The 23,624-nt window shown below is 39.0% G+C and overlaps 2 protein-coding genes across 5 annotated transcripts; both read right to left on the bottom strand.

Moving 5' to 3' along the window:
- Positions 1–32: 32 nt before the first annotated feature.
- plekha4 (pleckstrin homology domain containing A4) lies at positions 33–15,285 on the bottom strand. 3 transcript variants are annotated; one of them, XM_006808048.2, is made up of 24 exons: positions 15,007–15,285; positions 11,955–12,018; positions 11,736–11,834; positions 11,540–11,612; positions 11,346–11,446; positions 11,077–11,195; positions 10,778–10,990; positions 10,380–10,674; positions 10,051–10,107; positions 9,732–9,878; positions 8,950–9,009; positions 8,758–8,838; positions 6,760–6,912; positions 6,540–6,638; positions 6,228–6,336; positions 5,722–5,783; positions 5,308–5,409; positions 5,126–5,216; positions 4,867–4,922; positions 4,270–4,410; positions 3,776–4,183; positions 3,051–3,172; positions 2,694–2,803; positions 33–1,749 (listed from the first exon to the last, which is right to left on the bottom strand). In XM_006808048.2, the coding sequence occupies exons 1-24, from the start codon at positions 15,045–15,047 to the stop codon at positions 560–562; spliced, it is 3,993 nt and encodes a 1,330-aa protein (XP_006808111.2). In that variant the 5' UTR covers positions 15,048–15,285; the 3' UTR covers positions 33–559. The 3 variants fall into 3 exon arrangements, with proteins under 3 accessions (XP_006808111.2, XP_006808113.2, XP_035771325.2); XM_006808050.3 differs by lacking the exon at positions 15,007–15,285 and adding an exon at positions 12,221–12,431; XM_035915432.2 differs by lacking the exon at positions 9,732–9,878.
- Positions 15,286–19,661: 4,376 nt separating this feature from the next.
- Positions 19,662–22,764, bottom strand: LOC102786135 (stonustoxin subunit beta-like). Of its 2 annotated transcripts, none has more exons than XM_006808052.3 (5): positions 22,630–22,764; positions 21,246–21,278; positions 21,042–21,107; positions 20,803–20,945; positions 19,662–20,549 (listed from the first exon to the last, which is right to left on the bottom strand). In XM_006808052.3, exons 1-5 carry the CDS (start codon positions 22,676–22,678, stop codon positions 20,121–20,123), a joined length of 720 nt encoding a protein of 239 aa, XP_006808115.1. In that variant the 5' UTR covers positions 22,679–22,764; the 3' UTR covers positions 19,662–20,120. The 2 variants fall into 2 exon arrangements, with proteins under 2 accessions (XP_006808115.1, XP_006808116.1); XM_006808053.3 differs by having other exon boundaries at positions 21,042–21,104.
- Positions 22,765–23,624: the final 860 nt, after the last annotated feature.

Raw genomic sequence — 23,624 nt, 5'->3', positions numbered from 1 at the left:
ATTCTGGCACATACAAAGCTCGAGTCTGGGTCTCGACGTGGCACACAGCATTTTTATTAATCAGGATATCTGAGATACAAAAAACAACAACACATTTTGCAGCAGGAACAATAAAAGGGTTACCAATCACGAGCAGCCATTAGCTATGACTCCTGCGCTATGTTGAATGCATATTTTGAGAGGAATGATCATGTTAGCTTCAAACACAGAGCGTGTATCGACAGCGGCTATAGAGAAGGTATTTGGTTTTTTTCCACTGCAAGAACAATACTTTATTTCCATACAGTACATAGTTTTTGTTATGATCAAATATTAAGACTTTCCATTGCATTTGCATAAATGTTCAACAGTGGATAGTGGAAATGTTTAAACTTACCAAATTTTAAAGGTGTTTCTGATACTATATGTTCCCATTATACAATTTGTAATTTAAAATTAGGTCCAGACTCCTTCAGTCAGTTGAATTCTTCTAACATTTTTCACTGCAGTCACTCTAAACTGTGTTCTTGTCCTTCTTGAGTTTGTTCACTTAAGCTCCTTAAGCCGTCTCTGCTTTCTTTTATAAACTTGTCCTTAATACTGTTACTCTCGCCTTTCCAAAAGAAGCACTCCGAATCACACGTCCGGCTTCACGCACAGAGCTGGATAGAGCAGCAGAGCTTTTGTTGCCTTGTTCTGGGACATTCTCATTTTTCTCCTCACATAAACTAGCAGACTTTTTCAGTTCTTTCGATCTCACTCGCCCAAACTTCCTGTCCCCTGACTCTTTCGTTCCACTACGTTCCTCTCTTGTCTGACTTGCACTTCCATCCAGTGTCTGGTTGGGATCAGTGTCCCCAATGCAAACTCTGCCAGTAGTTTCTTTAACTTTCAGCTGGCTTTCTGACCTTGAGTTGTCCTCACATTCATTTGCAGCGCTCTTTTCAAAAACAGAAGCATCTTTTGTTGCTTTTTCCTGAACGTCCACTGTTGAATCTCGAGGTTTGGAAGCAGCTGTCCCACTACTTTCATTACCATTTAATGACACAGGCTGAGTGACATCCTTATTCTCTTGGTCAGATGAAGGGCCAACATTACTGGCAGCATTGGCTGGCACAGACTCAGTGATCAACAGTGGGTCTTTATCTTCTGGCCCAGATGATGTTTGAGCACATGAATTCCCATCGTTCTTTGTTATGTCTGAATCTGAAATACTGATGTCACATGCAATCTTATAGAAGAGTGAATGGTTCTCTTTCATCTTCTCTAAGCTCTCACTCACTGCTGATAACATTTCATTTGAATCAGTAATGCCATCAGATGAAGCTGCCTGGTTGTCTGCTGCCTCCTCATTACACAGTGTTTCTGTGGCAGGGATCTGTAGAGGTATGAATCCTTTCCACTGGTTTGTGGAAAGGAACCATTTGGCTCTCAGATCAGAGGCCTTAGAATCACTTTCATTATCATCACCATCAAGATTGTCTTCAACCTTTTTCTGTTCATCATCTTTGAGACCTATGAATCTCTTCCCTCCATCTTTCGGATAAACAGTCATGGATGAGATATGATAGGGTGAAGCTGGACGTTTGATCTTACTTTTGGCAACCCCCGGTCTCCCGCTGTGCTGTGTTCTGTTCTCTAACTTGGCCTGATTATTAAGTTGCTGGTGTTCTTCCTCTTTAGCCTCAGATATTGCACTTGAAAGCTGAAGCTCTCCAGAACTTCTTAAGTTATCCCCACAGCTTCCATGGCCATCATAGCAATCATGGCCTGAAAACACAGATGATTTAATCTGTCAGGTGCAACAGTTAGCAGTTAGCACTTCTACTAATATAGAAACCATCATAAAAGTTTGATGTAGCCACCATGGTGCCACCCACTGGCTAGTGGACTACTGTTAAAAGCTGTAAGTTCAGCTGCTGTATCATCATTATAATGTTGGCCCAGGACCAACATTGCAACTAACCAATCACATGGTTGTAATATCACAGTTTTGGAATAAGAAAAAAATGTTTATGTAAAACAAATAGTAGACATTACAAGTGTTTCCTTAATTAATTTGTGCAATATAACAGACATAGAATCAAGTTAGGCTTGCTGTTAAGAAACTTTAGCTTACTTGTGTTGGTTTGCTAGTGATAGTTTTTAATAGCATTAGCTAACTTCTTAGCTAATGTGAACAGACTGCTTAGACAATGAGATTGTTCAGCTGCAATGTTCATCCTGGGCCGACATTGTTATGATGTAGGAACAAGACCAACATGGGGATATCAGATTGTCCACGGTCTTACACAATAGCAACAAGGTAGCCAAAGGCTAAACTGTTTCCTGCCGTACTACTGTTTTTCTTCTTTCCTCTGAATGTCACAACAATTTAAAAAATCAACATCTTTTTGTTTAAAACTGCCATAAAGCTGGCAATCAAAAACATAAACTTATTAGGAAAATGCTGATTGAAGTTATAAATTGAGTGAAATTGAGTTCAATAGAATCTATTTTTGAAACCATAAGCGTTGCCCCCTGCTGGCTATAAAAATAATGCTTCCAGTCAATTTCAGACTCCTAGTCCATGTCTGTCTTTTATATACATTCAATGATCTTTAATTGTTAATAATGCCTACTGTCCTAAGTGACAGGTTAATTATTAACTCAACTACTATATGATGTTAGTAAATCTATATAAATCAGTACTGTATTGCTAAATTAGTAAGTACCTGCTTTCAATCTTTGTTTTCTTGCTGCATCAGAGGGAACATGGTGAACTTCCTTCTCCTTTCCCATAACCAAGAGCTGACTGTGTGTAGTGGCACTCTCTCTGACTGCGCTGATAGACAGACAACAGACAATTTGCTGACAACAGACTATATATATAGATATATATAGAGATATATATATAGATATATAGATATATATATACATATACATACATATATACATACATACATACATACATATATACATATATATACATATATATATACATACATATACATATATGTGTGTGTGTGTGCTTTATATATAAATATAAAGCACATTTACACTGTGTAAAAAAGAAAACAGCCCCCTCACACCTTCTTATGACTCTCTCTCGTATTCGTTCCACTCGCCGGAGCTTGGCCTCTCGCTGTTCATGGGTCAGACAGAGGTCATAGTCCATGTTTGAAGTCAGAAGGGCAGTAGACTGCTCCGCTTTCTGTTGAGATAGATTTATATTAAAATGTACATAAAACAATAACTTTAACTAAAAGAATAATTGTAAGAGCGCCATTTATAATTTTCTATGCAGTATTGATAAATACTGCTGAATGACACAACTGATGCAATGATATTAACATATCTGTCACCTCAGGCCTTCTATAACAGCTCAAATACAGCTTTAACATTTTATTAGGCTTTGAGTCAGTTATAAAAGTGATACTGAATTAACTGTTGTTCAGAATTACTGTACAGACACTGATAAAAGGCCTCTTGCTTCATTTAGAATCTCCAGCTGTTTGTTTAAACAAGCTTTATATCCGCATTAAACTTTAACGCAATGTTCACACATTAAGTTCAAGAAAGTAAAATAAAAAGTAAAAAATAAAGCATGTTTTAAAAAAAACAAAAGGAAAAATGGTTTGTGCAATTGTCATACATCCCGACAGAGGAGATAAATCTACTGTCAACAGCACATTAGAGCTCATTCAGACTGAGTTAAATTAATCTGCAATCTGATATGAAATAAAATGTGATGATTTATCGTATTTATCCTTTTAGTTTATTAATCATATGAATCTTAATGTTGTCTTCTTCTTACCCTTATATTTGAGCTTGCGCTTCCATTTTCTAAACCGGCGTCATCTCGAATTTGATTGCTTGACGTCTCTAAACTCTCAGTTCTGCTCACTTCTGAACGTAACTCTTTCGTGGAGGTCCTGGATGCTCCTTGATGCTGATCTTTGTATGTCTTCTTAATGGGCTGATCCTGGTCCATCTCTGCTGAGGACCAGTTTTGATCAGGATTCTCCAACAAGGGCCTCCTGGGTGGTTTGCTTAACAGTTTTTTACCCTGTTCAGCCAGATTTAGCTGTTTCTCAGATGGGATCTGCTCAGCCAGTGGAGTATCAAGCTCAGCAGGAGGATCCTCGACAGAAACTCGCCTGGCCACGAGCGAAGACGGTAGTACAGCTGTAACCACTCGTGTCACCCTTAAGGGAAAAGGGGCCTGAGAGAATACCAAGTAAGAAAATTAAATCTATATACAACACAATATAGTCATTCATTCATTCATTCATTCATTACTTGGCAAACCTCTGCTTTTGGCTCTGAACTTTGACCCTGAGTTTGGGCACCTGGAGCAGGAACAGGAGGTTTTTTCCTATTAGTCACCCTCTCCTGATTTCTTTTCATTCTCTCAATCTGCTCTTCTTCACTCATCTTCATCTTCAGCTTCTAGAAAAAAAAACATTGGCTGTTTAGAATATGAGTCATTTATGATGACTGCAGCTCAAAGATTCATAAAGCGAGAAACCCTGTCAGCCATTATAAAGATGATTAAAATAGCTTTATGTTTGAATCTGTTTGTGCAGAGGAATCTGTGTGTGTGAAATTATGATGGATATTTGCTCGCTATGTCTGTCGATATAGATGCATTTGTGCAGGTGAGAAAGAAGGGGTTGGTGGCTACTGTTGAGCTGAGCTACTGCATTGAGACGTGAGCTTCTACCTCCCCCTCTCGTCTAGAACAGGTACTGCAACATGCCCTAATTGCAAGGAGGATGAGAGAATCAAAGAATTCGAATTTGGCTGTGATTGCAATGAGGAAATATCAGCTTTGACTGCTTCTATATTTGGAGCATTTTGGATCACACCGCATGCCAACACACAGGAAATTATGAAGAATCAAACCTTGGTCGATTGGTTGGTTGTGTCTGGTGGGATCCACTTTGAACCAGACTGAGAGTCTAAAAATGAGATGAAAATAGAGGAAAGTGGAAAAAGGATGGGTATAAAGAAATGTAAGGGTAGAAAGCCACTGTGGGATAATTTAGCATTATGTAAAGAACACCTACTAAAGCTATTAATAATAGATATGACAGAAAAAATTAATATACAGCACGGTGTATTAATATCAGCCTATTTCTGTAGTGAGCATATTTGTGCCAACCGGAGGGATCTCTATGTGCTTTCACATTAAGGAGGGCAGGCTGGCTGTTTCCTCTTCTGTGTACAGGATCAACAGTGTGGCTGTAGATTGCCTGAAACATAAGCATAGAAATATCAGAAACATCCATGAAAATATTACCAAACCTGAATGTCTTTTCTGGCGGATTTTTAAAAATTGCCCACCTCATATGGGGACTCTGCCCATCCATGGCTCATGTTCCTGCTCTGGCTTTCTTGTAGCTCCTGGGGTAACGGTGGGCGGACTGGCGGCTCCTCTTCCACGTCCTGCAGGGATCATAGGAATGTGATGAACACTGTGGAACTATTATGGAAAAGCCAATTTATCTGTGCCAGACATAGTCATATAAATGAATGCTGCTCTGTGCAAATCTTGCTGTTCTGTTTTTACTCTCTAACAACTAGTCTCACACGATGAATATTATCAATAACTAAAATCAAATGCTGTAAAGCCAAAAAACATCAAGTAGCCAGCAAGCCAGCAAAATGACTTGAATGGACAACAATTCCCTGCTTGTTCATAAGCAGAGCGCAAATGTCAGGGGCCACTGACAAATGAACAATGGACAAGTGTCATACCACTGGAAGACACTCTGTGGGAGAGCCAGGGGATCCAGGATGCGGAGCTGTGGACTGAAACACTGAGGGAGAGACAGAAAAGGTCACAGTGTTGACTCTGCTCATTGTCAGGTTATTGTCAGGTTCCATGTGCAGTATCAAGGGTACACCAGGAAACTGCTGTATACACTGGTGGCCCCAAGTGGCAGCCAGGAGCAATTATTATTATAATTAGCTATGTGGCACTGATCTGTGCTGAATAACTACATCACGTGTCTTGCTTTAAAACATGGTATTTCAATCATTTGTGTTATTGAGTACATGAGTTTAGGGGTGTCTGTAGCTCTGACAGTGTAATGAGCTGGTGTTGTTGATAACTTTTTTTTCATTTAAATGTCACATTTAATGTACTGTTATTGTTCAGAAATGCAAAGATTCAGGCAAAGATCGACTGTTATAAATGGCTGAAAGCAAAGTTGTGCAGTAAGAGTCTGAATATTACAGTAGGATGTCTAGCTGATGCTCACAGTGATGTCTCTGTATCCCCAGCAGGTAGCGGAAGTGACTCCGATTGGATTTTAGTCCATCGAGTATGTCCTCCATCATCCACAGCTCTCTCTGAGCCTGAGATTGCTCCTGATTGGGTAGAACATGGACATGATTCACATAGAACAGCAAAATATAAGAGAGTTTCACATTTTGAGCCCCACTCCCCACATGAGGATCATCAAAGTTGAGGCAAACTTTTCAATAGATGTTGTGCACACTTTAATAAAGTTTATTTGTGAGGCCATGGGTCTTATTAGGTAAAAACTATTTGGTTTGTAGTTTAAAATTACTTGTGGCATTCCAAAGTTACAGATGTGCTGAAGTTGTGAACGGACAACAGACAGTTCACTCTCCATCCTCTCATACTGGCACCAAACCTGCTCTATTTCCTGAATATAAAGAAAATATCAGAGGATTAGTTCAATAACCCATAGTGGATGATTCAGCATCAGTGAAGAAACATTATTGTAATCTAATATGAGGGTTTTTGTTTTTTGTTTTTTTACACACCAGTGATACATCACACATTCTGGCCCGGACTGTCACCAGCTCCTCTTGTAACAAAGCCTTCTCGGTCAGCGCTTCCTCGTGGGCCTGGGGTCCATGGCTCTTCCACTCTTCTAGCTGCAGTCTGGAAACTTCCAAAGCACACTGGACATTGTCCTGAAACACGTGCAGATGTGAGGAAAAGAACTTTATATGTGTGTAAAGTTCTAAATAAACATAAACAAAATCTGGCTGTACTGTAGCTTAATTGCACAAATGTTTTAATTACTCAATAAGTTCAGTAACTTTTCTTACAACTGTCTATTTTTTCTGTAATAATTGTTCTTAAAAAGTCACAGTGTCCTAATAAATAAATGTACTGGGAGTGAACCTATATGTTTTTTGTTTTTTTTTTAATTCTATTAGTTGAGTGGAACCAAAAGTAAAGAAATAGGTGTTTGGTTGATTATTAGTTGGTTGTAATAGTGCTTCTTGCCAATAAATCTTATTCCTTTGTAGAGCGTGTTTATTTCCCTTTAAATGGTGCCATATTTACAAGGAAAATCCATTTGTAGGTGGAGCAGGTGGGTTGCACCTGTGAGCAGGGACCCTGCTACAGCAGTCAGTTAATGTCTGCTCTAAGCATGGATAGAGCCTGTGCCATAGGGCAATTTCAAGCTAGTGTTCTGCAAAACCAAGCTGCAACATTATTTGGAGTGAATCCCAGTATCGTCTCCAAATTGAAGGCCAAGTTCCATATAACAGTGGATGCCAGAGACAGGACCAAGAAGTTCACCACAAGAAGACCAATTCCTCATGTTGTCAGCACCATAGATAGTCTTCTACAAATTTATAGTCAAGGTTTGCAGGACAATATGCCTGACGTTCTCTGCCCAGACAATGCAGAACAGCCTACATACAACCAATCCCTGGTCTCGTAGGGCTGCCAGGAGGCTTGCCAGGACTGCACTTCACTGCCAGGGCTGTTTGCGCTAAGCGAGGAGTCAAGATTTTGCCTACGGCAGGTGGATTGTAGGACCAAAGTGTGGACAAGATGTGGACAACACTATGTTGATCGCTGCACTGATAGGGTAATGGCTTTTGGCGGAGGCAACTGAAAAAACAAGGCATGTCATCATTGGAGTCAAACTAAAGTCAGAGAAATATCAAGATGAGATTCTGCAACCACTGACAGTCACACATCTCCACAGTCCTGGACCGAACTCTATCCTCCAAGAAGACAATGCTTGCCCCCACAGAGTGGGGTTTATCAGAGACAACCTTCAGAATTTGGGAGTGGGTAGGATGGAATGGCCTGCTTGCAGTCCTGATCTCAACCCCACTAAATACTTGTGGTATCAGCTTGAGCGTGCTATTCGTGCCAGAGTGATCAGCACAATCACACCACACCACTGACTTGCAACAAATGCTGTTGAAGAATGGGATGCCATCCCACAGCAGTGTGTGACAAAGCTGGTGACCAGCATGAGGAGGACGCACCAGGCTGTTGTTGCTGTGTATGGTTCTTCCACATGCTACTGAGGCCCTGTTTGTTAAATGAATAAAATGTTAACTTGCCAGTATGTCTTCTTTTTTAAGGCTTCAATCATCTAATTCAATAAATGACACCAATCAAGAGTCAAAAGCAGAAACAGCTGTTTGGGATTGGCAGAGAAGATTTGGTAAGTTAATTATGGGTGCGATCCACATACTCAACTCTGCTGCTCAACCCACGAATACGTTTTCCTTCCAAATCTTACACCATTTAAAGGGAATTAAATGGTGTAGGATTTGTTGCCAAGAAGCATTTTTACAACAAACAAATACTCGACCACACAAAAATTTCCTTGCTTTTTGTGCTAAGTTTATATATGTGTGTGTGTGTGTGTGTGTGTGTGTGTGTGTGTGTGTGTGTGTGTGTGTGTGTGTGTGTGTGTGTGTGTGTGTGTGTGTGTGTGTCTTTAGATTAAATGCTTGGGTCATGTATTGTCTATATAGAATTAAATCTTTAGAATTTCCGACCTTATCCATTTGTAGCTGGGCCAATTCTACAGACAGAGACTGCAGCAGTTTGTCACACCCACACAACCTTGTTAACACAGCCTGAGGAGACAAAATCAAACTCATGACTACAAAAAAAACCTAACAAATTATTTCAGTTTGCGCTGGTCTGGTGACTGTTAAGACCCACATGCTGAAATTATGAACACTCACGTCTGCATCACTTTCAAGAGGCCGGAGTGGTGGCATTTCCCTCGGGTCAGGTTTTGGAGCCTGAAAATCATCATAGTCACCCTTTTGTTTCACAGTACTTTTTTTTTTAAACAATGATTTTATAATATTTCTCCTTCCTCTTCACAAACCTTCAATGTATCATTAGATACCTAGATATATATATTTGTTAACATTTTCTTTAAATTTATTTTAAAAATCTTGCTAATGTTAAATCATATTAAGGGAAACGTGTAGATTAATGCTTAAATGTTACTGCCTGAATGTTAAAACTCAGCTGTTTTAACACTGCAGAACACTGCACAAGCTTTAGCACACTGCAACCATCTGCTTATAGCATGAATTGCCATGAATCTGAGAGACAGAAATGTTGAAAATGCTTAAAACACATGTATTTTTAGATTACTGATCAAACAACAACTTCATGTAATAGTCATTATAGTACATGTAGCATAATCTTGGCAGACAAAACACAGTATAAATACATAATAAAACAGAAAAACACAATTATAATAACAAACACACAGTTTGTTAGTAACAAAAAAACAGACTTAGTGACAATAAAAAACAGTGACAGACATATAACAAGTCAATGACATACACAGGACAACTGTATTAATACATTTAGAAAAAGTTTACAGTGTTTTCTTTCTTTTCTTTTTTAAATAAAGGGGTAGGACACGTGACACCACAGCACCACTGAGCATGTTGTACCACACAAAATGCTGTAAGAATACAGCACAGTTCAGCAGGCTGGGCTGTACCATAGCTGGCGGTAGCACACAAACAGATAAATGGCTGCGGTGATGGTGATGATGGTGGTGGTGTTGTGGGGGGTGTGGAGAATGTGAGGCTCTCGATGAGGGGGGTAAAGGGGGCAGTAAGTCTGCATGTACCCCTGTGGAGTAACTCTGAGGAAGGAGACCGCATGTATGTGAAAAGAGAACACAATATCAAACACTGTGCTACTGTGCAGAGAGAGTAAAAACTGTTATTGGTGACTTTAATGATCTGTTTCAGAAGATTTTACTCAATGAAATTTGACATTACTAATAACGACAAAGATTTTTTTTAATTGCTTACCTTCCCTAAAGGTCTTCGCCCACTGCTATGATGAACAGAACCATATACAGGGGCAGGCTAAAGACAGGGAAAGAGAAAGGGTTGACAAACATGAGCTGTTAACACAAAACCGTGCTTTAAAAGGGCCATTCCACTCAAGCTGATGCTTTTTAATACACTGTATTAGTCAAGTTAGATAAAATGCGTAATACAACTTGGATACTTTGTTTCCAATCCCCCTGTTTGGAGGCCATTTCTCTGAGATAAGATGAGTTTTGGCATTAGGTTTTATACAGACTGACTCTCATGAAACAATTAAATATCAAGATCTTTTTTTTGAAAGTTCCAACCTTGCTTAGACTTTGCCACCTTTCTGAGCCTGGAGTGCTGGGATTGGATTTGAACTCCAGATTCGGTGAGGCAGGTGCATAGTAAAGAGTATGTGGCAGCATGATCAGGTCATCATGGGGTCGTATGTCAACCCTTCCCATCGGTGTGTGTGGTCTTGATCCCAGCTGACCTCTGGAGGTCAAAGAACCTGTTGCCATAACATCTGTTTGTGACGGTGCGATTTGACCCGGGAAAAAATCCTCCTCTTTGTTTGGACCACAAGCTCTTCTTCTGCTTAAATCTGGGCTCGGTGTTCTGTTTATGAATATAGCAGAAACAGCACAAAGCAGCTTTTGCAGTTATTGTTTCAGCTTTTAAGAAAACCACTTGGACACACACACACAGACGACTTGACAACCTGCTGTTTCTTTGATGAATGCTCCACCTCTCCCTCTGCTCTGAGTGCAATCTCCCCATCCTTCCACCACTGAGCTTACTCGGTTCACTCAGAGTCCTGCTGACGTGCCTGTGTTTCTGGGATAGACCCTCATCATCAGAGGGAGATTTAGGGAGGTCCACTGATTCACTGCTGCCACCTATCTGCGTAAAGTCGTGATAACTTGAGCAGCGCCTGAAAGCATCAGAAAAATGCTTGAGTCAAAATGGTGTAAAACGACCGAATGTAAAACCTCATGACTATTTTGAATAGAACTGTACCTGTTCATGGAGCTGTCTGGCTCCATTGCAGCAGACTGACTGAGGGCTCGAACCCAACCCAACATGTCCTCCTGAGTGTCTGCACTGAAGAAATAAGAGCGCATCCCCTGATGCACTACCTAGTTTGACACATATTATTCACAAATTGTTTTTTTCATTATTAAAAATTCATATTTCCTAATCTACATATACACTTAAATATTGCATGCACATACGCATGATTGGAGAATGCCTTACATCCTTGCAATGACTTGGTTTAACAATAATACCTTAAAGGTGAACTTTCTGTTCTTGCATTCCCTCGGCGTGCAGAACAGGATTTTGTAGCTTGGCAGTGGGATGCTCCCCAGAACAGATTCTTCTCTGCTGTCTGAGAAGAGGATGGACGAGACATGAACAAAAGAAGGGATGCATCACCACACATGACAGAATCTCTCCTTCAGACAAAGTGCCGATCTCTTACCTTTATAGTAAAACAGACAGTAGTTAGAGAGGACGAACCATCGTCTTTTCCAAAGCTTCAAACCAGAGCTATCCTACGGGAGGAAGATCAATTAGGCTCTGCTCTTCAGTAAACTCAGTCACACACTCTTCCGCATGCAACAGTGAAGTTGTTGATCTTTTTAAGTAGATCATGAAAGCAAATGATGCAAAAGTACTTTTTTGTTGAGCCATCCTCTGATAACCACAGGGCAGTTGGGGTCTCTCTTGGCAGACTGACACCTCTTCCCGAATGTCTGCACCTTCCCATCACTTTCCTGTTACCAAAACAGGGAAAAAATACATTTGTGTGCACACATGTGCTTATGCATTAACAGCATCACACTAGGTCACCCATGTGTACAAAGACGGGAGACTTGTAATTTGAAAACCTTTACCACGGGAAAATAGGATATTGTGGCCACGCTGGATGCTTGGCTTACTCTGTCGTGGTCATCCATTCTGTAGGGTGACAAATAAATGTGTTCAGACCACAGGAAAAAGATGGAAACAACAGTTAAAAGGAAATAGTCACACAGTAATAAAACCCCATAAAGTGCCACATAGACCCCCTGAATACCAAGACACATGGCTGTAACATGACTCTGCCCACATATTCAAATGGGCTACTTGAAGCTGGTATGGCTAAGATGTAACCGCTTACCAGTACAATCTGAATCAGTGTCCCCCTCTGTAGAAGCAGTCAGTCACTCCACTGACCAGCAGCCCTGTAAGCTCCGACGTAACAAATGCCACATTCCTATATAGTTGAGATTTTTCCCTGCTCAACTGTTCATTCTCTCAAGGACTTGGTGTGGTTGCCCCATACTTCCAGAAAAACTCTCCCACAATTCTATTCTGAGCCATAACAGGCCGGTGCGCATCCCCACCATGCAAACTGACAGGTGACAGCTGCGTCGCTGTGGTGGTAGGGAGGGGCTGGGACTGTGTGAAAACCAATCTGGCAGCAGGGACGGGGCTGGTATGAGACACTATCTGGTCCAAACTGCATAACTGCAGTGTGGATCGCTGAGAATAGAAAACCCAAATAAAGGAGCATGGTGGTGGGAAAGTAAAGTTGTTTACTTTGTATAATAATAATAATAATAATAATAATAATAATAATGCTATAGTAGTATAAAAAATTAAATATAAAAGGGAAAATAAAATTTTTGCATGTTTATATGTGACAATATACAACAATCTGTCCATCTAGTATTTTATGTTAAACTACTTTCTTATTACTGTTTCTTTTACTATTAGTGTGCAGTATATTAGGGCTGCCACGATTAGTCGACTAGTCACGATTACGTCGACTATCAAAATCGTCGACGACTGATTTAATAGTCGACACATCGTTTGGAGCTTTGTAAGATCACAAATGACACAGGAATAAGTAGTAGGATTTAAGAGTGTAATAACGGACTGAAAAAGAAGATGGCAGCACTGCATGCACAAGGATGCCAGCTGCCGTTAAACCCCGAAGAAGAAGAAACTGTCCCAGAATTCATAGCGCGACGCATAGCGGCCCTGCTCAGTTTGTTTTATGTATTATTTTATAGTTTGTATTATTAAGTATTATTCTTTCTGGGTCACAAAATAAACGTTTAACATATTTTCAGGCGGGAATGTAGCTGTGTAAACCTCAAATATCTGCTCAGTTTATCAAGACACCACATGTTTTCAAAAGCGCTCCGACGTTTTCGGAGATGGCTGTTACCCACTAGCTCGATAGCTAGCCGGGGTTCAAGGCTCACTAGAGCCCGCGAGAACACCGGACTCCCGGCAAACCCACCGCCGTCTTTCGCTACTCAGGTTAAACATGATATATAAGTCACTTAGATAACTTAAAAATTGTATTGTTTGGCTTTTTTCAGTATTTTATTTGTTCCTGAGTAAATCGGTTTGGCTGAGATGAAAGTTATAGTTTTTACACAGCTGAATAAACATCAAGCAGACAACTGATTATCAGAAGTGTGAGATGCTCGAGAATATACTCCGGTGTCCTGTTATATTTTAGATAGCAAGTAGTTTATTAAACTTCACCGAAACAATCTGCAAATTTCATTTAAATTCAATAAACTGTCATCTTGTCTTTATTTGTAGTTAGCACATACCTTAAACACTTAAAGCTGTAAGCTAATGATAGTTATATAAGAGCAGATGCATGCTGGTGCAATAAGCTGTGCGTTTTACGTTCAATGGATGCATGATCTGATTAGTCGACTAATCGCAAAAATAATCGGTGACTAGTCGACTATCAAAATAATCGTTTGTGGCAGCCCTACAGTATATATTTATATATTTCTTCATGTACTACAACAAAAATATTCCTTACATTTCTTTTGTGTGTGCATATTATGTAAGGCATTTGCATTTGCATTCGTCCATAAATATTTGACAGCAAAATAACTCCAATGGAGAACAGAAATTTCGAGTTACATCTGCTCAAGCTTCCTTATCAAATATGTATTTTTACGGCCTTCTTGGCTCATTTGTGACCCTTGTGAAACACCAATACAGATGAACTTGAAGATGAAAAGATAAATCACGAGGAACATCTCACGTTGAGCCACCACAAACACTTGCGGATGAACCAGATGTTTGATATGATTTGGTATCCACAAGCTCTGCCGGTATCAACCGCATTTCCCTACAAGCGTGGCACGGAGTAAATGAGAGAACTCAGTCACGTCTTTGTTAGAGACCAACAACCTCATAGCCACTGGGGGTTCTGTGGGTGTTGTGAAATATTTGGAAAATCTCCTTTTTAATCAGTGAGGGTCACCACCTCAGAGAGGAGAAGACTTAAAATGCTAAAGAGGGATGGTGGGGAGGACAAACGGTGGGTCTGTGCACGACACAGAGTGCGCTTTGTGATGCCCGAGGACTCTGAAGCATCATGTGAAGTTGGACACAGACCATGTTGAATACATTGCCCCAGAAAATAATCCTCTCCCTCTCTCTATCAACAAAAACATTTGCATGTCTCCCACATTCTCATACTTTTAAAAGCCAACGAAAGCTATCAAAATACGTTTGACCTTGATAAGCAAAGCAGTGACGTAGGACACTCTCTCGACTCTTAACTGGGCTGTCATTTCTGAGGACACGAGATTGCTGGTTGCTGCACATTTTAAGGTGTTGAAGCCATAAAGTTGATGCTTATAAGAGGAAAACTTGCTGAGTTACTACAGAAAAGTTTAGCACAGGTTTAAAGAGGTCCCTCATGGGGCCACTGAGTGTTTCAGCCACAGATAATAAATATCAGCCACAAAGCTGCTTCACAGTATCGTTAACCTTTAGCAACTTTTGCTCACAATTTGTCACATTATTGACCAAAGATTAAAAAAAGATAAATGATTAAGACAGTGTGGTTTTTAACTGTGCAACCATCTAGAACTACATGAGACATAAATGTTAATAAAGATGCCATATTGCTGTATATACCTGACTAATCGCGCCTGCCTGCTGGCTGCTTCAAGCTCCATCACTTGGCACTGTTCCTCACAGCATCTCTTCAGGCTTGGCAGCCTTCTTCTTGGCTACCACGAGCTCCTGTTGCCCAAACAGTCACAACGCTCTTCTGCTACACTCCGCTGCTCTCCGTGGACGTGTGAATCTTCCTCTCTGTTGTCGACTGTTTCACTCTGGTCTGACTTGTAGCAGCCCTCGCTTGGTGCTCTACCTACGCTGGCTGTTAGCACTCAGTCTGTTTTTCTGTCCACTAACAGTGCACTCTCTGTGAGCCCCTTCTTTCTTCCTCCCCCTCTTCTTCTTCACTGTCCCTCCCTCTTGCCCTGCCCTTGACAGCCTCTCTGTCTTTTGCTGAGTGTGGGTTTATGACTCAAAAATTCACACACACATAAAAAAAAAACCCCAAAAAACAGCTGTTTTCTCGTGCTTCTGTTTTGCCCCTTGCATTATTTAAATTCTCAGTGTAGCTTTACTACAATCAGAGATTTGGATGCCAGTCTTGAGTCATCACCCCCAATAAAAGCCAACATATTCAGAGAATGAGGGGCACAATGAGACAAAGGCTTTAAGGCTCTGGCTCACTTCCAAAACCATGCCATGTGCTAGACAAAGTAAAGCTTTGAATTAGGAAAGCAATTTGACATTTGGTTGATGGATTGTTTAGTCACTTTAAATCTATTAAAGTTTAAATTATTAAAAGAAAAAGAAGCCTTAAGAACAGCTGTAAAACCTCTAGAAGCTGCATTAAAATATAAGATAACCAATTATTTTATAATTAGCCTGTCTAGACTTGAAAGGCTCCCACAATTAAGCAAAAATAATTTTCCCAGATGGTCCCTTCTTATATATTCTTTCTGCTATGCCAAGTCAGCGTCTTGTATAGCTGATTGTAGAGAGTACAGAAGAAAACTAATGATGCTCCGTTAATACAGCTATTAAAAAGAAGAAGAAGAAAGAAAGTACAGCGCTTTAAGGTTAACGGATTGAGAGTAATTAAAACTATGCCTGTTATATACTTATATGTACAAAAGCTTAACAGGAAGAAAGGCACTCAAAGGGAAACTGAATGCTGATAATCAGCAGTGTACACATGCCTCAGGAGAGTTGGTGTTATTGTAGCACAGGAGTAAGATATCAAAAGCATTTTAAGCGGTATGATAAGAACACGGGAGACAAGAGAAAAGTCAAGTGTAAGCGGGAGCGCCCTGAAGCCTGGTTGGCAGTTTCTTTAATCTAAGAGTATCTCCTGTGAAATGAGCTTTTCAGAATCCTGTGACCTAGACACAAACACTCTAATTTGTCAACACTTAATAATAATCGGGCTGTCTTATAATTAGCTCACGTGTCCAGGCCATTTGCTTTTATCCAGGAAGGTCTTGACCCGGGATGCTCAGGATGTCCCGTTCTCACATGGGACAAATCAGCTAGCCTAGAGTAATTACTGACCACTCCCTTTTAACATAGTGAGCAGTCGCCCGCATGCAGTGACAGACAGCTGCATGGCTACTAATAGTCTCCTGTTACACGCTGAACAACCTGTGGGGCCCTCTCATAGGATTATGGGAAATGCAGTTTCTTTTAGTAAGGAAAAAATGGCCAAATTAGCTTGAAAGGTCAAAGGTCAAGCATAAATCACACCAACAACATTTTATTCAGCAGCATCCATCAGATGATTAAATCACAGGAAGATTTCTCTGGTCAAAGGTTTGTTATTGGTATTTTCATTTGAAAGCGACCTTGTTTGATGCCCGTTCACTGATTGAGCTTATACCGTGTTAATTATTTATTTAATTTGTTGTTAATTAATTATTTATTTAATTTTAAATTGATTAGACTTTTCCTAATAATGTAAATCTTGCATAATACACACATAGATTATCTACAATATCTACAATAGGGTTTAAGGTAATTTTGAATTAGTTCCTACTATGGAAACAATTTTTCTAGATAATAATTTGTTATTCATTCTAAGTATTGTGTTGTGACCTAATAGGTAAAATAGTTAAAGTTCGTGATCTACACTATGTGACATGTGATAACATAGAACATAATTTTCGCCATATTCCCTTAAACAACATTCATGATTAATTTTCTAGAGAAAAAAATACACACAATAGCACTTTAACATGTTTTGTGATGTTCCATATGTTACATACAAAAACGAAAGATCCAAAAAAGAGGAATACATTTTTGTGTGCACGTGGTTTACTACGTGTAGAATTGGTTTTCTGTTGTGGTGTACTGACAAGAACAATCCAGCAGGTGGTGCTGTTCAATAATTTCGTCCATCACAGTTTCTGCTGAGGGCAGTTTTCATTATGGGCATATATGATAAATAAAAATATGTTTAAAAAATACATTGATTAGCTTTATGTTAAAATACTTTATTATTGTATGTTTTAATAGTAAATAAAGAGTAGTACAGCCACAATTGGAAAAGAAAAGCCACAATTGCTACTTGCAACCAGAAAAGTATACATGTGAAACATTTGTCCAGCAGCAGAGCATGACAACAGTGTAAAGTGTTATGTATAGATAATATATAAAAGAGAGAAGGAGCAACATGAAACTGGTGACCCTATCAGTCCATGTTAGACTGCAGATAGTGTGAATGTGGGCTAGTAGATACATGACAACAAATCTTTTGGAACCAGTATAACTTCATCACAGTAATGCTTGAGTAGCTTCTGCTGTCGATCAGGTGGTGTGGAACCATGAAGGAATAATATTGTGGAAGCACACTGGAACAAACAGAACTTAGTACTGGTCAGTAACTGGTTCTATCTGCTGCACACAAAAAGCTCAGAGAGTGTTTGAAAACAGGACAATGGAGAAAATCCAACTCTCATCATATCACGCTCCTACGGCAAGATACATTCATAAAACGTTCTAACATTCAATTCAAAAATATTTAAAGGGATATTTTAAATTCTGTCTGTATTGTTTGCAAAGCATGTTCACACAACAGCAGGGATTGCTGGTCATTCCTCCCACCCTCACCCTGCATCCTCTTTATGCCATGCTAAATGTGTGACCATATGTGCCATTTGCTGTATAGCATATATCATTTTGCTCATGACACCAGCAGAGAGTTTCCACTCTTCAACTCTCTCTTCCAACTCTCATACCTATCATATGATCACATATACACATCCAAAACACGCAGTGAGGTGACACCATGGGTATGATTACTCTTGGATCCAAGTCTCCGGTTTCATTTTCTTTGGTCAATGATGGATGTTTGTACCTGTCATATCGGTTTAACTGTACTGGCTATAAATTCTTATATATACTCATCACAAGAATCACACTGAAATAGCCTAAATAAACTAAGCTAAGCTCAATTTGGTTGGTGCTTAACTGCCTAAAGCTAGAGGTGCAGTTTTTGAATATTACTATTTAAGAATAAGTAAATGCATAAAGTACAGAAAGCATTGATTTGATTACACATTACTTCATTTTGACCCCCTTTGGAGAGTGAGATTTCTATTGACCTGCTTCTGGAAGGGTAATGTCTGTATGTCCTCTGCTGTCTCAACACTGACATGACTGTCATTGTATGTACAGTATGCAGAAGCAATAACAACAGTTTAAGTGTGTCAAATACCAGAATGACTTGAATGCATTGCTTACTGGGGCTTTTCTTGGCACTTGTTAAAACTATATCAATATGTCTAACATCCAATTGGGGTCAGTATCTCTGTCTAAATATTACATTACATTAAAAATTGCAACATATTTAGTTGACTGACGTCTGTGGGTGCCTTGTGGGCAGGATAACAGTTAAATGAGTGCCAATTTTAGTTCCTATTAAGCTGATGCTTTAGTTTTGAAAGCAGTAGGAGATAAGGTCAAGCTGTCAAAGACAGAGACTAATGTTCGAGCTGGAGCATCTCACATGTCAAAGTGAGCCCCTTCAAACTCCAGGGAAGCAGTTTGTAGTCAGTCTTCTTTACTGAACAACACTGAAGGAGTTTTATGTTGTGCAAACTTAACACTGTGCATACGACTTTATTTTAACTACTTAAAAAGCTTCAGACATTGACCACAGACAGAAAAAGTGCAATTAATTTCATTTTCAGTGTTTCTGCATTAACTTTTATAGTAAAGTACTTAATTAACATTACAATACAGTATAGAACCAAAAACAAATCTCAAAAAGATAAATTGTATGTAATCCCGAATTTATCCAAATTTGAATATGCTGCATGTTTAATTAATTTAAATTATACAGATTATATTAGATAATAGGAATAAAGAGAAAGTCTTTCTGCCAGGTAAAAAAAAAAGCTTTAATTCAAATATTTAGATTCATCATTTTAATTCTGTAGCAATATCCCTTTTGGATTTTATTTAATTATATTTCATTTATACCAATTGAAATTTTACAACTACTACACAGTTAGACACCAGCCTTATGTCATTTCCATAGCAGCACTCTGCAGAATCACTATTAGATTTGGGACTTGGTCTGGTTTTACAATGAGTCTAACATGCACCTTGTGAGTGTACTTCTGCACTGCTTAAATCCTGATTTTGTCCCTACTTTTTGTTTTAGTTTTTTTGCATATTTTTGCTGTCTTCATGCTATAGCAACATTCACATTAGCAAAAAAAAGAAAAAAAGTCTCATTTTTCCATACTTTATTTTTGATTAACATTTTTTCATATTTAACATTTTACATACACTTATGTCTAACTAAATATATATTCTTAGCAAACAATAACAATAGAGAAATACAAATACACACATATTAGTATAAACCTCGAGTGGTCCTGCGTTTTCAGAAAAATCCAACAGTGTGGACAGCATTCAGAACGTGAATCCTTTCTGAATATCTTCTAATTGCACTTTGTTCCCTTTGTTTGTTTTTTTTTTTATTTCCTATGTTTTCCTCAGAGATACTTTAGTGTGTTGGTAAAATATAAGTTCTGATGATGTGGATGACCCTATTATCTGAGGATATTTTGTGTTTAAAACAGCCTTATTGCAGCTTTATTGCAATAGGATAACAGCTACTTCACTCCTCACCCAACAAACACTCAATTTTAGATATGATTATAAGCTGCCTCTATGCTTCCACTCCTTTATTCCTCCATCTTTTTGATTACACACTCAGAGTTTGTTCCTACCCATAAACCTGGCATCAGCTTCTCCTTAAAGGAGCTCTTAAACTGCTTCAAAAGTCTAACCTCCTTTTCCCCATTGCTTTCTCCTCCCTCAATCACATCCTCCACAGCATAAAAATTAATGACACCAACAGGCTGGTCAACATATACACCTATTGTGGAGCACCTGGGAAGCTCCACAAGCTGTGTAATGCGACCGTTGTGCCAGGCATGATAGCTGGAACCACTCCAGCCGAGACCCCAGGACTCCTCGTTTTCTCCCAGGCCACAGGGCCCATCCTTGTTCCTTCTTCCAGCTCCTGCGTATGCGACTCCAATCACAACCCATCCAGAATACTCCATTTCCCAGTAGCCTCGGCTTCCCAGGATTCCCTCTTTGCAAAGAACCTTATGCACAGAGGTGATAATGTCACTATAATACACACTGAGCTAATCCTATAGCGTAATGTGAGAGAATTTCAAGCAGCATTGCTTTCTCCTTTTGGAAATACAACACCAGTAGGTTCAGGTTTGAAATAAACTTGGGGTACATACTGTTTCCAAGCACATCTAATTTTACACCATTGTAAACATTTAAAATTAGCGGAAAAGATATTTGTAATATATGCCATTTCTGGCTAAATGCATCCTCATACTCTACCTGTGGAACGTACTCATATCGGTCTGGTGTGTCCAAGACAGGACACGCGAGGTTATCAGTCATTCTGGCCACTTTGGCACCACCATCTGTGATCCACAGCATTTTATTGGCTGTTTTGTCATCCAGAGACAAGTTAATCCAATCTGACAAAGCAAAAAATAAATAATAATAAACAATAACTTAACAAATGGTGCTTGGAAAGAATTGTAAAAAAAACCAAACTGCACAAACAAACTTACATTTGATAAGATCAGCTCTCCATTTGGGTTCAGGGATATTTGTCTCATACCCTGGGATCTTCTCTGCTGAGCAAAATAACAATAAATGTCAGGAGATACTAAACAAGTTAGATGAACCATAGTGGGGTCAGCCTTTAAAGAAGGTATGATTTAAAAAAGAAAATCAAAAAGATAATCCAACCTGTGGTAGGATTCAAGTCTTACCTGTGGGCGTTTTTACCACTTTGGCCTTTTTCCCTGAAACCGAAGAAACCTTTATTAACATCAATATTCTTAACTGGTATAAATATTATGTGGGTAGGTGACAGGTGCATCTCAAGCGGTGATGAAGTGAACCACAGGAAAACTGGGTATACTTAGAAAAGCCCTTTGTCATATCATCACATCAGAGATTGCATGCTTTCTAGAGTCAGTGGTTGATTCATGGCAGGCAGTTGGAATGACCACGACATCTCATATGCTGTTGGGGTTGGCTTCAGTCACACTAGAGTGCAGTGTGAAGCTCAAAGCAGATTATGAGATGAGAAGAGTGACATGATCTGTCCGTGCAAATCAGATAAGTTGGGGATTTAGATCCTAAGCTAGCTTATTGCCACAAGATCATAGGAAAGTCATCCAAGTGTCAAGTCACACCTAGCTGAATTAAAGTCAGAGTTAATGCAAAGATAATAGATTGCAACACATGCAACATGGGCATCCCTAAAATTAATAATGCAGAAGGCTGATCTTAGCAAAATCACTTCCCTCTTAATTCCTAACTGATTAATTGTTGCATAACAGGCACTTAAGCCAGATATGAAAGTGATATTTTGCTGTCACGCATAAGGATGCAGTCTCACTGCATTAAGATATGAACCTTCAAAAACACAAGTAATGGGATGTATTGATATCAACACGCATCATCTCAGAATATTAATCTACAAACATGTAGCTGCTCATATCTAAATGGTTTAAAATATCTGCTGCAATATATCTGAAAATTGTGGTGACAGAAAACAGACTAGACAAAAACAGTAGATGATACCTGGAATTGTAATAAATGTATTCTTTTTGTCTTTTTCTAAATTATGGTACTGATTCATTTACTGTGTTTCTGTTCACCCTTTGACTTTTGTTTTGCATTAGTTAAGATAAGTACAGACAAGTTATAAGCTATGATAAGATCTGCAAAGACACTATTTGTAAAGATAGTATCTGTTCAGTGGAGGCTGAAAACATATGACCATTTTCGAAGTTGTTCTTGTAACTTACAGTATAATACATAAATGCATTCCCATGGGTTACATCTGGTTCAGGCAGATGATGCTTTTTGTTTTTAAACCATTGCTCCCATAATACCATTATAAACCCATCAACAACAAACAAAGAAATGTGAAAGTATTGTAAATAAATTTTGGGTTTTTTAAAGACATTTTTATACAGACAAACTCTGGTCAACCATTCTCTCAGGATCTGCCTGTGAGGATTAAGAACACTTCACTGCTGAAAATGCAGTTTGGTTCACTTCAGCAAGTACATTTAAAGCATATCACTGTAGTATGTACATGCTGGAAAAAGGAAAGGAAAAAATAATATATTAAAAAATCACCTTTTTCTGCCTTCCTGGTCTCCGAAATGATTCTGTTGGTGTTAGGCATCTTGATACCAGCTTGCTATTTGAGTAGCTTGAGTCTATCTCGACCTGATGTGGCTGGTCTCACTGAGGATGAAGATCATTTGTTGACTGGACTATGGGACAACTTAATGCAGTGCTTATATACCTTTGGTGCAGGACAGAGATGAAGGAATCATCATTGGTGGTGACATAAGAGATAAAAGTTACCAATAGAAAAGAAGGGGAGGCAGGAGGTTTGTAATCAGAGCTGTGTATGTATGTTTTCCTTTTAAAGTATAGAAGGATTCTTCGCCGTCTCTAGAACGCCCCTTTTACCAAGTAAACCCCACCCTATTCTCTCTACATCACCTCCAGTGATCTCTCTACATTGCCCACTGACAGTGCTGATGTACTTATGGTGGATGTATGTGGGAGCAAAGCTATGCAAACACACACACACACATACAAATTCTAAGTACCAATCTAAAAAAAACAACTTTAGCTTTTAGATATGATACTTTATGTCCTTACAGCAATACAAATAATAATAAAAAAAACTAATACATTCAGTTACAAGTAGCTTTAGATATGAATTTAACTGTTTTAAATTATTATCATTACCAAGGTTTTTACTATTGTAAACTATTATACTTAAAATTCTGTTACTTAAAATACTAATGCAACCTGAAAAGAGGATAGATTCTTTTTGTTTTCACTTTTTAAAATACATTTACAATCGCTATGCAACATCCATATCACTGTACATATCAGCACACATGCAAATTAGTTTTAGTTCAAGTTTTAATCCTGAAAACCGGATTTAATGTGACTAAGTGTGGCCCAAATACTGCGACAGGGAGTTGCCTGAGTGGAGGTTCTTTGGTTCATCGTACCAGGCTCAGCTGTGCTCATGCCCCACATCACTTCCTCATAAACCGTTCGCCATTACAGATGCCTCAATGTGAACATGTCGGGTTAAAAGAAAAAAG

Source organism: Neolamprologus brichardi, chromosome 8, assembly GCF_056152115.1.
Source record: "Neolamprologus brichardi isolate AB-2024 chromosome 8, ASM5615211v1, whole genome shotgun sequence".
In the NCBI taxonomy this organism is placed as follows: domain Eukaryota; kingdom Metazoa; phylum Chordata; class Actinopteri; order Cichliformes; family Cichlidae; genus Neolamprologus; species Neolamprologus brichardi.
Note: the sequence above shows the minus strand (reverse complement) of the source record. Positions and strands in the feature narration are given on the sequence as shown.

What these genes read in the sequence shown, in the direction of transcription:
- plekha4 (XM_006808048.2), bottom strand. Translation starts at nt 15,047, where the DNA reads ATGGAGCTTGAAGCAGCCAGCAGGCAGGCGCGATTAGTCAG. An exon ending in GGTGGCAAAGTCTAAGCAAG is followed by an intron (nt 10,108 to 10,379) that starts GTTGGAACTTTC and finishes CCCTGTCTTTAG; the next exon opens with CCTGCCCCTGTATATGGTTC. An exon ending in GGCGAAGACCTTTAGGGAAG is followed by an intron (nt 9,879 to 10,050) that starts GTAAGCAATTAA and finishes CTCCTTCCTCAG; the next exon opens with AGTTACTCCACAGGGGTACA.
- LOC102786135 (XM_006808052.3), bottom strand. Translation starts at nt 22,678, where the DNA reads ATGCCTAACACCAACAGAATCATTTCGGAGACCAGGAAGGCAGAAAAA. An exon ending in GACCAGGAAGGCAGAAAAAG is followed by an intron (nt 21,279 to 22,629) that starts GTGATTTTTTAA and finishes CTTCGGTTTCAG; the next exon opens with GGAAAAAGGCCAAAGTGGTA. An exon ending in GATATGAGTACGTTCCACAG is followed by an intron (nt 20,550 to 20,802) that starts GTAGAGTATGAG and finishes TCTGTGCATAAG; the next exon opens with GTTCTTTGCAAAGAGGGAAT.